Source organism: Aquarana catesbeiana, linkage group LG01 (genome assembly GCF_042186555.1).
Source record: "Aquarana catesbeiana isolate 2022-GZ linkage group LG01, ASM4218655v1, whole genome shotgun sequence".
Taxonomy (NCBI): domain Eukaryota; kingdom Metazoa; phylum Chordata; class Amphibia; order Anura; family Ranidae; genus Aquarana; species Aquarana catesbeiana.
The window spans coordinates 817,925,264-817,938,757 of record NC_133324.1 but is presented as its reverse complement, the minus strand read 5'-3'; the positions used below and the strand labels follow the sequence as shown (position 1 = coordinate 817,938,757).

Here is a 13,494-nt window from a genome sequence, read left to right as displayed (position 1 = left end):
AGGCAAAATTACGTACCTGGTACGTGATTGCCTTCCCGCGGGCGGGGGGTCCGATCGGACCCCACCCCTGGTGCCAGAGGCGGCTGGCATTTGTTCGTGGGCGATGAGAGGTGAGGGGGAGGCGATCCATTCGTGGCCACCCCCTCACGATCGCTCCCGGCGAATGAAAATCCTTCCTCTGCCTCTGTAATGTAAACAGAGGGAGAGGAAGTGATGTCATCCCTTCTCGAGCCAGTCTTTTCGTTCCGGCGCCGAGGAGAACAGACATCAAGTAAGTGCACCAACACTACAATTTCAGTAGAACACACTAAGCACACTTTTCACCCCCCAGTCACCCCCCTGTACCCCCTGTCACAGTGACACCAATAGCAGTTTTTTTTTTGCATTGGTGTGAGTTTGTGACAGTTATAAGTGTTAGGGCAGTTAGGGTTAGCCCCCTTTAGGTCTAGGGTACCCCCCTAATAAAGGTTAACCCCTTGATCACCCCCCTTCGCCAGTGTCGCTAAGTGATCGTTTTTCTGATCACTGTATTAGTGACACAGGTGACGCTAGTTAGGGAGGTAAGTATATAGGTTCGGCGTCAGTGTTTTATAGCGACAGGGACCCCCATATACTACCTACTAAAGGTTTTAACCCCCTGATTGCCCCCTAGTTAACCCTTTCACCAGCGATCACTGTATAAGTGTTACGGGTGACACTGGTTAGTTAGTTTGTTTTTTATAGTTTATTATAGTTTTAGGGCACCCGCCGTTTATTATCTTATAAAGGTTTAACCCCCTAATTGCCCGGCGTTGATATAAGTTATGTTTTTAGGGTCAGATAAGGTCTGCGTCACCCCAGGCAGCGTCAGGTTAGCGCCAGTACCGCTAACACCCACGCACACAGCATACACCTCCCTTAGTGCTATAGTATCTGAACGGATCGATATCTGATCCGATCAGATCTATATTAGCGTCCCCAGCTGTTTAGGGTTCCCAAAAACGCAGTGTTAGCGGGATCAGCCCAGATACCTGCTAGCACCTGCGTTTTGCCCCTCGGCCCAGCCCAGCCCACCCAAGTGCAGTATCGATCGATAACTGTCACTTACAGAACACTAAGCACACATAACTGCAGCGTTCGCAGAGTCAGGCCTGATCCCTGCGATCACTAACAGTTTTTTTGGTAGCATTTTGATACAGTCGCTAACAGTCAGGAGCTTTTTTGCCTGGGAGTCTCACTAGTGTACCCCTAAATTTAGAGCCCAAAATGGCAAATCGAAGGTACACTAGTGAAGAGGCCTACACGTTTCTGAGCATGACAGATAGTGAAGAGGAAGTCACTCATCTCTCAGATTCAGGCTCAGGATACGATCCTGTAGAGGACAGCGGCTCCATGACAGATAGCTCTGACGACGTAGTTGTGGTCCCTGCCAAGGTCAGGCGTACCAGACCCCAATCTTCTTCTTCTGTCCTAGAAGTGCAAGAACCGCAGGTCCCTCATATGGAGCAGAGAAGTACTAGCGCCGCTTTTCCTTCTGGTGAACTGGCAAGCACCAGCGGCCTAGTACACCCTGGTCGTACATCCAGCACTGCAGTAACACTTGGTGACGTGGCGAGTCCCATAAGTGCAGTTCCATCTGGCAAGCACAAGTAGTGTCCCACTGCCACCAAGAAGACGAACACAGGCCCGTCGTGCCCATAGTGCCCTTCCTGCTGCATTCGCCAATCAGAATTGGGAACCCACCACTTCTGCAGCACCCGTACTTCCCCCATTCACTGGCCAACCCGGAATTCAGGTGGAAACAGTTGATTTTACGCCACTGAATTTTTATTCGCTGTTTTTCACCGAAGATCTCTATAGATCTATTGTGGACCAAAGCAATTTGTACGCTGGTCAACACATCGCCACTATTCCCCAGTCCTCTCTTGCCAGAGATTGGAAACCAATTACGGTTTCCGAATTTAAGCTCTTTCTGGGCCTTTCCCTCAACATGGGCATAAATAAAAGGAGTGAGTTGCGGTCATATTGGTCCACTGACCCAATTTACCATATGCCCATGTTCTCTGCCTCCATGGCCAGGGCCTGATCCGAGCAGATTTTGCGGTTCATGCACTTCAGCGACAATGAACTCTGTCGTCCTCGTGGAGACCTTGGATACGATCGGCTCTACAAAATTCGGCCCCTCGTAAACCACTTCAACCAACGTTTTGCAGACTTGTTTACTCCCCATCAAGTTGTCTGCATTGAGGAGTCCCTGATTAAATTTTCTGGCCGCTTGTCATTCAAACAGTACCTTCCCAGCAAGCGTGCCAGATACGGGGTCAAGATGTATAAGCTCTGTGGCAGGGCCACAGGCTATACATGTAGTTTTATGGTTTACAAGGGCAAAGATAGTCACGTAGAGCCGACAAACTGCCCTGACTACATAGGAAGCGCTGGCAAGATAGTGTGGGACTTGGTGTCACCCTTATTTGGAAAGGGGTACCACTTGTACGTGGACAATTATTACACGAGCGTGCCACTTTTTAGCCACCTTTTTGATCATCAGATTGGAGCATGTGGCACCGTGCGACCTAATCGCCAGGGCTTTCCCCAGCGGCTTGTAGATTCCCTTCTTAGGCTGGGGGAGAGAGCCTGCTTGACGTGTAATAACTTGCTCGCTATGAAGTGGAGGGACAATAAGAATGTTTTCGTTCGAACCTCCCTTCATGCAGACACGACGGTCCAAATTACTACGGCGATTGGTGATGTGGAGAAACCCCTCTGTGTCCACGAATATAACCAAAATATGGGAGGGGTGGACCTCAACGACCAGTTGTTGGCGCCGTACCTAGTTGCCCGTAAGGCCAGACGCTGGTACAAAAAAGTTTCTGTTTATTCATTTCAATTGGCTTTGCTGAATGCTTATGTGCTATACAGAGCTTCAGGACGGACTGGATCCTTCCTTAAATTCCAGGAAGAGATCGTCAGAGCCCTTCTGTTTCCAGACGGTGCTCCACCTCACCATCCCACAACCAAACGCAGTAAGCCGGCTGCATGAGAGGCATTTTCTATATGTCCTCCCAGGTACCCCTACCCAATGAGCCCCCCAAAAAAGATGTCGTGTCTGCAGCAAGCGCGAATTTAGGCGTGACACCCGGTATTATTGTCCCTTCTGTCCTGACAATCCTGGTCTTTGCATTGGTGAATGTTTTGAACGCCACCATACACTAGTTGAGTATTAGCGTAGGGTACAGCACTGCACAGACTAGGACACACTTTCACAGGGTCTCCCAAGATGCCATCGCATTTTGAGAGACCCAAACCTGGTACCAGTTAAAAAAGTTAAAAAGTTACAAAAAAAAGTGTAAAAAAAAAAAACAAAAAAAAAGTTATTGTTCTGCTCTTTTTTATTGTATTCTATACTGCAATGTTTTATTGTTATGTTTTTATCATGTTTGCCTTATAGGTATGCAATTTTTTTATACTTTGTTTTTTATTGTTTTTTGTTTTCAGGTATGCCATTCAGCTGCAGAGCGGATTTATTTATCTTGACAGCAACAGCGTTTGCTCCCACGATACATAAAGCCGGGACTCCAGCGCTGTCAGAGGTGATTTCACCACCACAGTTACATACTTCAGCATATATGCCTAAGCATGGGGGCAGCACTGGGTGGAGGAGCGATTTGCTCCTGCCTTTTGCGGGAGGATGCCCCCATGCTTCGGCATATATATATTTTAGGTAGGCACAGGTTGCGTTAAATGTTTTATTTTTTACTATGTTTTTTTGTGTATTTGCTTTGCAGGTATGTTAAGTATTACTGTTATACTGTAATGTTACTTTGTTTTTTTGTTAACCATCATTTGCTTAGCAGGTACGCTATTCAGTTGCAGCGCGGATTTATTTATCCTGACAGCAACAGCGTTTGCTCCCACGATACATAAAGCCGTGACTCCAGCGCTGTCGGACGTGATTTCACCACCACAGTTACATACTTCAGCATATATGCCGAAGCGTGGGGGCAGCAGAGGGCGGAGGAGCGATTTGCTCCTAACTTTTGCAGGAGGCTGCCCCCATGCTTATATATATATATATATATATATATATATATATATACATACACACATATATATACATACGGTGCATGTATGCCCATCATTAGAAGTGGGTGGATGAAGGGAGGTATTCTAATGGTGGGCATACCCTCCGATCGATATCTTTTTTTCGTTCAGCCCACAGGCTGCATGAAAAAAAAGTTTACAATATGTGCCCAATAAGGACCAGCAACTTACTGGTATGTTGCTGGACTTTGAGTGGTTATACCAGAATGATGCCTGCAGGTTTAGGTATCATCTTAGTATCATTCTTCTCAGCCAGCGGTCGGCTTTCATGTAAAAGCAATCCTAGCGGCTAATTAGCCTCTAGACTGCTTTTACAAGCAGTGGGAGGGAATGTGCCCCCCACCCCCCCCCCCACCGTCAGAGACCAGAATGGCTCCAAACATCTCTATGGCCTAAGAAACCGGAAGCTACGAGCATTTCATGACTTAGATTTCGCCGGATGTAAACAGTGCCATTGGGAAATTGGGAAAGCATTTTATCATACCGATATTGGTGTAGTCAGATGCTTTGAGGGCAGAGGAGAGATCTAGGGTCTAATAGACCCCAATTTTTTCAAAAAAAGAGTACCTGTCACTACCTATTGCTATCATAGGGGATATTTACATTCCCTGAGATAACAATAAAAATTATTAAAAAAAAAATAAAAATTAAAGGAACAGTTTAAAAATAAGATAAAAAAGCAAAAAAAAAAAAATAAAGAAAAAAGCACCCCTGTCCCCCCCTGCTCTCGCGCAAAGGCGAACGCAAGCGTCGGTCTGGCGTCAAATGTAGATAGCAATTGCACCATGCATGCGAGGTATCACTGCGAAGGTCAGATCGAGGGCAGTAATTTTAGCAGTAGACCTTCTCTGTAAATCTAAAGTGGTAACCTGTAAAGGCTTTTAAAAGGCTTTTAAAAATGTATTTAGTTTGTCGCCACTGCACGTTTGTGCGCAATTTTAAAGCATGTCATGTTTGGTATCCATGTACTCGGCCTAAGATCATCTTTTTTATCTCATCAAACATTTGGGCAATATAGTGTGTTTTAGTGCATTAGTGCATTTAGTGTGTTTTTTCCCCAAAAAATGCGTTTGAAAAATCGCTGCGCAAAAACTGTGTGAAAAAAAAAAAATGAAACACCCACCATTTTAATCTATAGGGCATTTGCTTTAAAAAAATATATAATGTTTGGGGGTTCAAAGTAATTTTCTTGCATAAAAAAATAATTTTTTCATGTAAACAAAAAGTGTCAGAAAGGGCTTTGTCTTCAAGTGGTTAGAAGAGTGGGTGATGTGTGACATAAGCTTCTAAATGTTGTGCATAAAATGCCAGGACAGTTCAAAACCCCCCCAAATGACCCCATTTTGGAAAGTAGACACCCCAAGCTATTTGCTGAGAGGCATGTCGAGTCCATGGAATATTTTATATTGTGACACAAGTTGCGGGAAAAAGACAAATTTTTTTTTTTTTTTTTTTTTTTTTTGCACAAAGTTGTCACTAAATGATATATTGCTCAAACATGCCATGGGAATATGTGAAATTATACCCCAAAATAAATTCTGTTGCTTCTCCTGAGTACGGGGATACCACATGTGTGAGACTTTTTGGGAGCCTAGCCGCGTACGGGACCCCGAAAACCAAGCACCGCCTTCAGGCTTTCTAAGGGCGTAAATTTTTGATTTCACTCTTCACTGCCTATGACAGTTTCGGAGGCCATGGAATGCCCAGATGGCACAACCCCCCCCCCCCCCCCAAAATAACCCCATTTTGAAAAATCGACACCCCAAGCTATTTGCTGAGATGTATAGTGAGTATTTTGCAGACCTCACTTTTTGTCACAAACTTTTGAAAATTGAAAAAAGAAAAAAAAATACATTTTTCTTGTCTTTCTTCATTTTCAAAAACAAATGAGAGCTGCAAAATACTCACCATGCCTCTCAGCAAATAGCTTGGGGTGTCTACTTTCCAAAATGGGGTCATTTTGGGGGGTTTTGTGCTATCTTGGCATTTTATGGCCTTCAAAACTGTGATAGGTAGTGAGGAGTGAAATCAAAAATTTACGCCCTTAGAAATCCTGAAGGCTTGGTTTTCGGGGCCCCGTACGCGGCTAGGCTCCCAAAAAGTCCCACACATGTGGTATTCCCCATACTCAGGAGAAGCAGCTAAATGTATTTTGGGGTGCAATTCCACATATGCCCATGGCCTGTGTGAGCAATATATCATTTAGTGACAACTTTTTGTAAATTTTTTTTTTTTTTTGTCATTCAATCACTTGGGACAAAAAAAATAAATATTCAATGGGCTCAACATGCCTCTCAGCAATTTCCTTGGGGTGTCTACTTTCCAAAAGGGGGTCATTTGGGGGGGTTTTGCCCTGCCATTTTAGCACCTCAAGAAATGACATAGGCAGCCATAAACTAAAAGCTGTGTAAATTCCAGAAAATGTAGGCTAGTTTGTAGACGCTATAACTTTTGCGCAAACCAATAAATATACGCTTATTGACATTTTTTTTACCAAAGACATATGGCCGAATACATTTTGGCCTAAATGTATGACTAAAATTGAGTTATTGGATTTTTTTTATAACAAAAAGTAGAAAATATCTTTTTTTTTTTTCAAAATTTTCGGTCTTTTTCCGTTTATAGCGCAAAAAATAAAAACCGCAGAGGTGATCAAATACCATCAAAAGAAAGCTCTATTTGTGGGAAGAAAAGGATGCAAATTTCGTTTGGGTACAGCATTGCATGACCGCGCAATTAGCAGTTAAAGCGACGAAGTGCCAAATTGTAAAAAGTGCTCTGGTCAGGAAGGGGGTAAATCCTTCCGGGGCTGAAGTGGTTAAGGTGAAAAACCTGTTGTGCTGCAGCTGCCCCCCAAAGCCCCCCTTTTTTTTACATGAGCCCAATCGTTCCAGCGACAGGGACGAGCACAGCAGCTCCAGCCGTTGTCTCAGGTCTCATTAGATGGATTGATAGCATTGGCTCCCGCTGCTGTAAATCTAATCCAGTGACACGGGGGGGCAGGGCTGAGTCCTGCTGTCTGTGTCAATGGACGCAGCAGCAGGACTCGGGAGCGCGCCCACACAAGTGTCCCCATGGACAGTGGCTTTCCATGGCGGCACTCGATGAAGAGGAGGAGCCAGGAGCACTGCCGGGGAACCCCAAAAAAGGAGGATCGGGGCTGCTCTGTGCAAAACCCTTGCACAGAGCAAGCAAGTATAACATGTTTGTTATATATATACATTTTTTTTTTTTTTTTTAAACAGCTTTGCAAGTTGAAGCTTTTCTACACAGAAATCAGTTTTAAAGCTTTGTAGTGAACGACTAACTACATATTAGAATGCAAGAAAGCGCTAATTAAATGTGTGCTTATTGGGGGCCTGGACTGATTCATAAGGGCAGAGGAATTAGAAATTCACCAATTAGCTAGGAAACCAAGTTATGTATTATTCTTCAGCTCCCATTTTTTCTTCCAAGGAGGCTGTTAGAACAATGAAATGTGTGTGCAGTAAAAGATAAGATTCACAATAAGCAGTCAATAGATAAGAGCACTTACTTCAATGTCTAAAGCATATAAATGCTGGTCATGTGACCCAATATATACAAGACCGCACACAGGATCAACGGCAGGAGAACTCTTTACAGCATCCCCAGTACTGAAAACCCAGTGTGTTGCCCCATCACTTCTCTTCAGTACATAAACACCGCCATCATAGCAACCTGCAAAAAAAAAATAATAATAATAATTTGCAATTAGCATTCTTTCTTTCACATTCTGGGATAGGATAACCAATTTTCTGCAGGGACAAGGCTTTTCTGGCTGAACTCTGCTCAATGTGTAATCAACAAAGTTCAGAAGAAAATGTAGCATATGTGAAGGCAGAGCACCCATGTGCACAAGATCCTAATGGACTTATCAGCTTATAACAGGCAATGCACCATTGTCATTGAACGGACTGTTTGATTGGCTTTTAATCTCATCATCTGTGTCAACCCCAGTGGTCATAAATGCCAGCGGCAATTAGCGAACCTACAATAATCATTGGAGGGTGGTGAGAAGTGTGTAATGTGAAAATGATACTCCATTCTGCCAGTTCACACTAAGTACCAAAAATAAAACCCAAACCCACTCAGGTTGTGTTCCCTTTGATACAGGGAAGTCTACAATAGAGGAACAGCTCTCAATAAAACTGTCAAGCCTTCAAATGGCTGGTGATCTTTGTGCAGCACAATGGCAACTGCAGATAAACAGAGGCAAAGATGGCTGTAAAGGCTGAGGCGGGGGTTGGTTCCACTTTAATGTCTAACTTACTACACACAAAGCTTAAAGTCAGGTACACATGTACCATTACATACTAAAATTTTGCAGTCTTCCATCCATCCAGCTGGGGGAGCTTTAGTCCCTTATCACACACTGGGCTATTTCAACTTTAGGCTGTATGGAATGGTGCCTGTTATTTTATCAGCTCCAATAAGTCAGCACTGCAATGCTAGTGCTGCTTACCTTTTTAGATGGCTCAGTAACAAATTTTAATCAAAGAGAGCTGTAACACAAGCTTCTCTGCTATGCCATTTAAAGGTTCACCTTTGGACCATAAACTGGGCAATGCAGACAAGGGACCCCAGTATTTTAAAGTGCATTGTGCTGTTTGGAAAGATAATGTTTAATGCAAATGCCATACATGCAAGGCCCTTTTTGTCACCCTGAAGCCTGTCTGAAATACTACAACTGTTAACATTCCTATGTCCCGACCCATTTCCAGTACATGCCAGACATTGTGGTTGATTTACTAAAACTGGGAGTGTGCAAAATCTGGTGCAGCTCTGCATAGAAACCAATCAGCTTCCAGTTGTTTTTGTCAAAGCTTAATTGCACAAGCTGAAGTTAGAAGTTGATCGACTACCATGCACAGCTGTCCAAGATTTTGTATCTCCAGTTTTAGTAAATCAACCCTATTGGGCACTTACCCCGCATTGCAGGTGCAAGCGTGCGTCCAGTTTGGAAAGCTGCTCCTGCGCAATGCACTCACTTCTCCACCTATCCCAGCAACATTGAGCTTAGCTACTACTGAAATAGGAGGAAAGAACTGCGCATGAGCAGCTTTCGAATCGGGAAGCACTGTAATGCTGCAGTGAGCAACCAACATCTGCTGTGTCCTGGAAATAAGTCAGGGCTAAGAAATGTAAACATGGGGAGTATTTCAATAGCAATAGCTTATTCTTTTTCATTGGGAGTATTTCAGCCTGGATCATGGGTGATCAAGGCCAACAGGTATGGTATTTGCATTAAACAATTCTTTTTTTTTCACACAGCACAGTACATTTTAAAAATACTGGGGCCTCTTGTCTGCATGGGCAAGTTTTAGTAGAAGGTGAACTTGGCCATTACCCAATAATGTTTTGGGGATACTTTGCCATGCATTAAATTATAATATGTAATATAAGAAACAGGTGCAAGTCCATTATAGGTTCCCATTTAAATCCCAGAATTCTGTTAAAAACAGAGAAATGCTATTACCAACAATAATATAGTTTCCACATGCAGATAGTGCCGCAGAGGATTCGATACGCTCTCCCAGTATTCTTTCCCATTTGACTGTCCCAGCGAACAGATCTAGAGCTTGCATTCTGTGTGAGTGGGACCCAATGTATACAGTTACTGTGGAGTCTTCACCGGATGACAAGACGACGAGAGGAGATGCATCGACGCATTTACTTGTATCAGATGCCCATCTTTGCCTCAGAGACAATGTCCTTGTACTGGATGAAAAGACCTTTGACTGTTTGCAGCCTGGACTGAAGAACTCTAATAAAGCTAGGTCCTGAATGGGTCCAGATATTACCCGATACTGCTGTCCAGCTGGTTCAGTGTATGAACATATGTTTTTAAAGCACTGGCTACCTTTGCTCAGTGATAGGAGAGAAGTCAAGCCTGCTGTTGAAGTGCTGAGAAAATCTGCTTTTCTTTTTCTGTGGTACTTGGTGCTTGTATCCACAATAACATTACTGCTCTCGATCCCTGTTGCATGTACCTTAGATTTATCCTTATCGGTTTCTGGGCATATAGATCTAATGACATGCCTGCAAACAGCCACAATGGTATCATTGAGGATCACTTCTAGAAGTCCTGGCACAGGTTTACCAACCAAATCTTCCACATTTTCATGAAATTTAATTGCCTTTAAAGAGTCTCCACCACCGAGCAGAAACAAAGAGTCTTCAGCAACATCTGGAACATCTTCAGGAAATCCCAGACTGGCCTACAGAGACCAAGAGAGGCTATTATTTACTATAAAGAACCAAAAACACCCGACTGGAGAAATTGAAACCATACAAACTAAATCCTACCTTCCACAGAGTCTGCAAGCTCTTCCAGAAATCATGTCCTGTTTGGGATTTGGGTTGACTGCCATTTTCCTTCACGTGATCATCATACAATAGACTTAAACACGAGTGGTCTAATTTACCTTAGGAAAATGTAAACAATGTAAGTGTTCCTTTGTTTTTTTCCACTGCAAAAGATGGTCAAAAAAAGGTACAAAATGAGCTGATATTAGCAGCTCATCAGCCAGTATTCACATACAGTCTAAGGGTCCATGCACACTGGCTTAAAAAAACCCTTTGCTTCTAGAGGACATATAAGGATAAAAGGCTTTTATTGGTTACTAATTTAAGAAAATTACATGCTCTGTTTTTATTGTAGGCTGAAAAATGCCCCAAAAAGTAAAAATAAATACACATTGTTTAATTTTACTTAATGAATTATTTCTTTTATTAAAACAAATGTATCTTACAGCATTAAAGCTGAACTCTGGACAGATATACTATGATATATATATACAGATGCTTCCATACCTTTAAAAAAATTTGTTTGTCTTACAGAGCACAGTCCTCCCACCTGCGAGAAACCCAGCATTTGTTGTTCAGTGAAATGTACACTGTCTCTCTCATATCCTGTTCACAAGACCTGTGGCCGCTATGCGCTCTATCCTCTTGGACAATCCCCACTGTGGTTCTTTGTAAAGGCAGTGGAGATGTAATCATGTTGCTTCATGCTGCAGTGGGTGGACCCAGGAGTCTAAGACTCTTGGTCTGATACACCCACTGTGCTTGCTAGTTAGATTCATGAGCCAGCACACGCCTGGTCTGTCCAGCTTCCTAGGACCTCACACTTTCACTAACAGACCAGGATGTGCACAGCTCAGGGAAAGCTCCCCTTATCACATCCACTATTGCACTGTAAGGAGACAATGTATAGGCATAAAATGATAAGGGAGAGCAGAGCAAAGTGATGTGGGTGGTTGGAGTCAGAAGCCTATGAGTAGCACACTTCTGATCCACTGCACACACATCCACAGTCCTGACCACTCAGACTCTAAATCCCAGGGCATGATGGGATGTGCAGGCTTAGTAAGCGGTGATGAACCCTAACAGGAAGTGGCTTCACCCCTTCTGAGATACCCCCTCCCAGAGCCTAGGGATTGAGGAAGATGCAGTGAAAAAATGATGACATGAAAGATTTTAAAACCAATGAGTTTTAGAGAAAGTGTGCAATGTTAATCAAAATCATATTGGCGGTTTTGATTAACAGACTACATAGGACTATTGTGCAGATTTAATCATCATCCCAGAGTTCTTCTTTAAAAAGATAGCAGGGCAGATGAATACTGCCATCTGTATATGCAGGATATACTATTCATTTTATTTAAGGGGGAATCTAATAGAGAGAAGTACTTATCTCAATCCATAATCCTGCAGGCCTCCTCCCCATTAGTCATCTAGTAGTGATGACTGGGCCCCTGAAGCTCATCTTCTTCTACCGTTGTAGCCCTGCCCCTCTAACCAGTGTCATGTACAATGCAGGACCATTGGCCACTGTTGGTCCAGTACTGTACATAATGGTGTTGAGCCCCAACTTATATTCTGGGGGGGGGGGGGGAGATGACCAGAGCACGGGCTGCTTCAGGATTGGGGATTAAGATAACTATTCCTTCCATTACATAGAGCTGCCTAATGTCTGTATATGGCTCTTTCATAAGCAACTTTGAAACATTGTGGATACCACACAGCTTAGTCTGTTCACAGAGCAGGGTCTTTACATAAACTCTTTATTCTCTCCTGGAGAACCAATGAGTGGTGTTAGATAAACTCTTTATATGTTTGCTAACAAAAAGGTCAGCTGACATCAATGTAAATAAGGTAACTGTTTTTTTACCATGTTTTGTAAGAGGTAGTGTGTCTATCAGAATTAGGTCATCAGGTACTGCATGGCTAAGAAGATTTGACTCCACTGCTCTCCATAGGGCTTTCTTGTCTACAGACCCTCTTGGTACAATAAAAAGGATAAGTTGTTCAGTTTTGGACCACAAGACTGCACATGCCTCCACTGGTTCAAGTTCTTCTACCACCTGAAAAAGAAATGGTGAAAATCTATTGCAATTTGCTTCCGATAGAAAAAGATGCTCATTTTCAATATGCTATGACTAACTTAGAGGAAGCGAGATTGATTCTTCCAAAGCAGGCTCAGTTATCAGGCATTAAAGGAAGGCCTACAGATATAAGAACTAACTCTGAACTGATCAGAAACAGCCAGAATAAACAAAACGGTTCTCTAAACTCTGTAGGCACATTTAGATACATATGTGAAGGTTAACTGAAGCAGAACCAGTAGAACAGTATTTATCATGCTACTGCATTGGGCTTCTATGCATTCATTCAGAGATCTCGGCAATCCCCAAATGCTTTGAATTCAACTACATACATAGGAAAAGATGAAAGTCCAACGATCACCACTGGTTGCCAGGTCCAATATAGAAGAAAAAAAAATCCACTTTCAGCCAACAGACACTGAATTCACTTTTTGAATACTTTCAAGGCAAGCCCTGAGAAAGTTCAAGTATTTAAAAATAGGATTTTTATAACAGCTTACCTGTAAAATCCTTTTCTTGAAGTACATCATGGGACACAGAGCCTTAATTAAATTACTTAATGGTTATGGGCCACCTTCAGGTGTTGAACACTGGTATACCAAATACAGGAAGTTCACTCCCCTATATAACAACTCCTCCTCCTTCCAGGAGTACCTCAGTTTTTGTAGCCAAGCAATATACTTAAACCCCATAAAAGAGGGGCGGGACCTCTGTGTCCCATGATGTACTCCAAGAAAAGGATTTTACAGGTAAGCCGTTATAAAAATCTCATTTTCTTTATCGTACATCATGGGACACAGAGTCTTAAGTAATTACTTAATGGGACGTCCCATAGAAATGCTACTTGAGGGGAGGAAGACACAACCCGTAGGGCACCCCCAGACCTGAGGACTTATACTGCTGCCTGCAGCACACTGCGATCGAAGGAGATATCCTCATACCTCCTTACATGCACTTGATAAAATTTTGTGAATTTATGCACTAAAGACCAAGTTGCGGCCTTGCA

The 13,494-nt window shown here is 43.0% G+C and overlaps 1 protein-coding gene across 2 annotated transcripts in view; it reads right to left on the bottom strand.

Moving 5' to 3' along the window:
* Positions 1-13,494, bottom strand: part of AASDH (aminoadipate-semialdehyde dehydrogenase) — a 95,613-nt gene that overhangs the window by 17,046 nt on the left and 65,073 nt on the right. For both annotated transcript variants that reach the window (XM_073608399.1, XM_073608405.1), the window contains 4 exons: positions 12,275-12,467; positions 10,408-10,526; positions 9,578-10,319; positions 7,616-7,779 (listed from right to left, as the gene is read on the bottom strand). In XM_073608399.1, the coding sequence (XP_073464500.1) occupies positions 7,616-7,779; positions 9,578-10,319; positions 10,408-10,526; positions 12,275-12,467 (1,218 nt within the window). The remainder of the gene's footprint in view (positions 1-7,615; positions 7,780-9,577; positions 10,320-10,407; positions 10,527-12,274; positions 12,468-13,494) is intronic.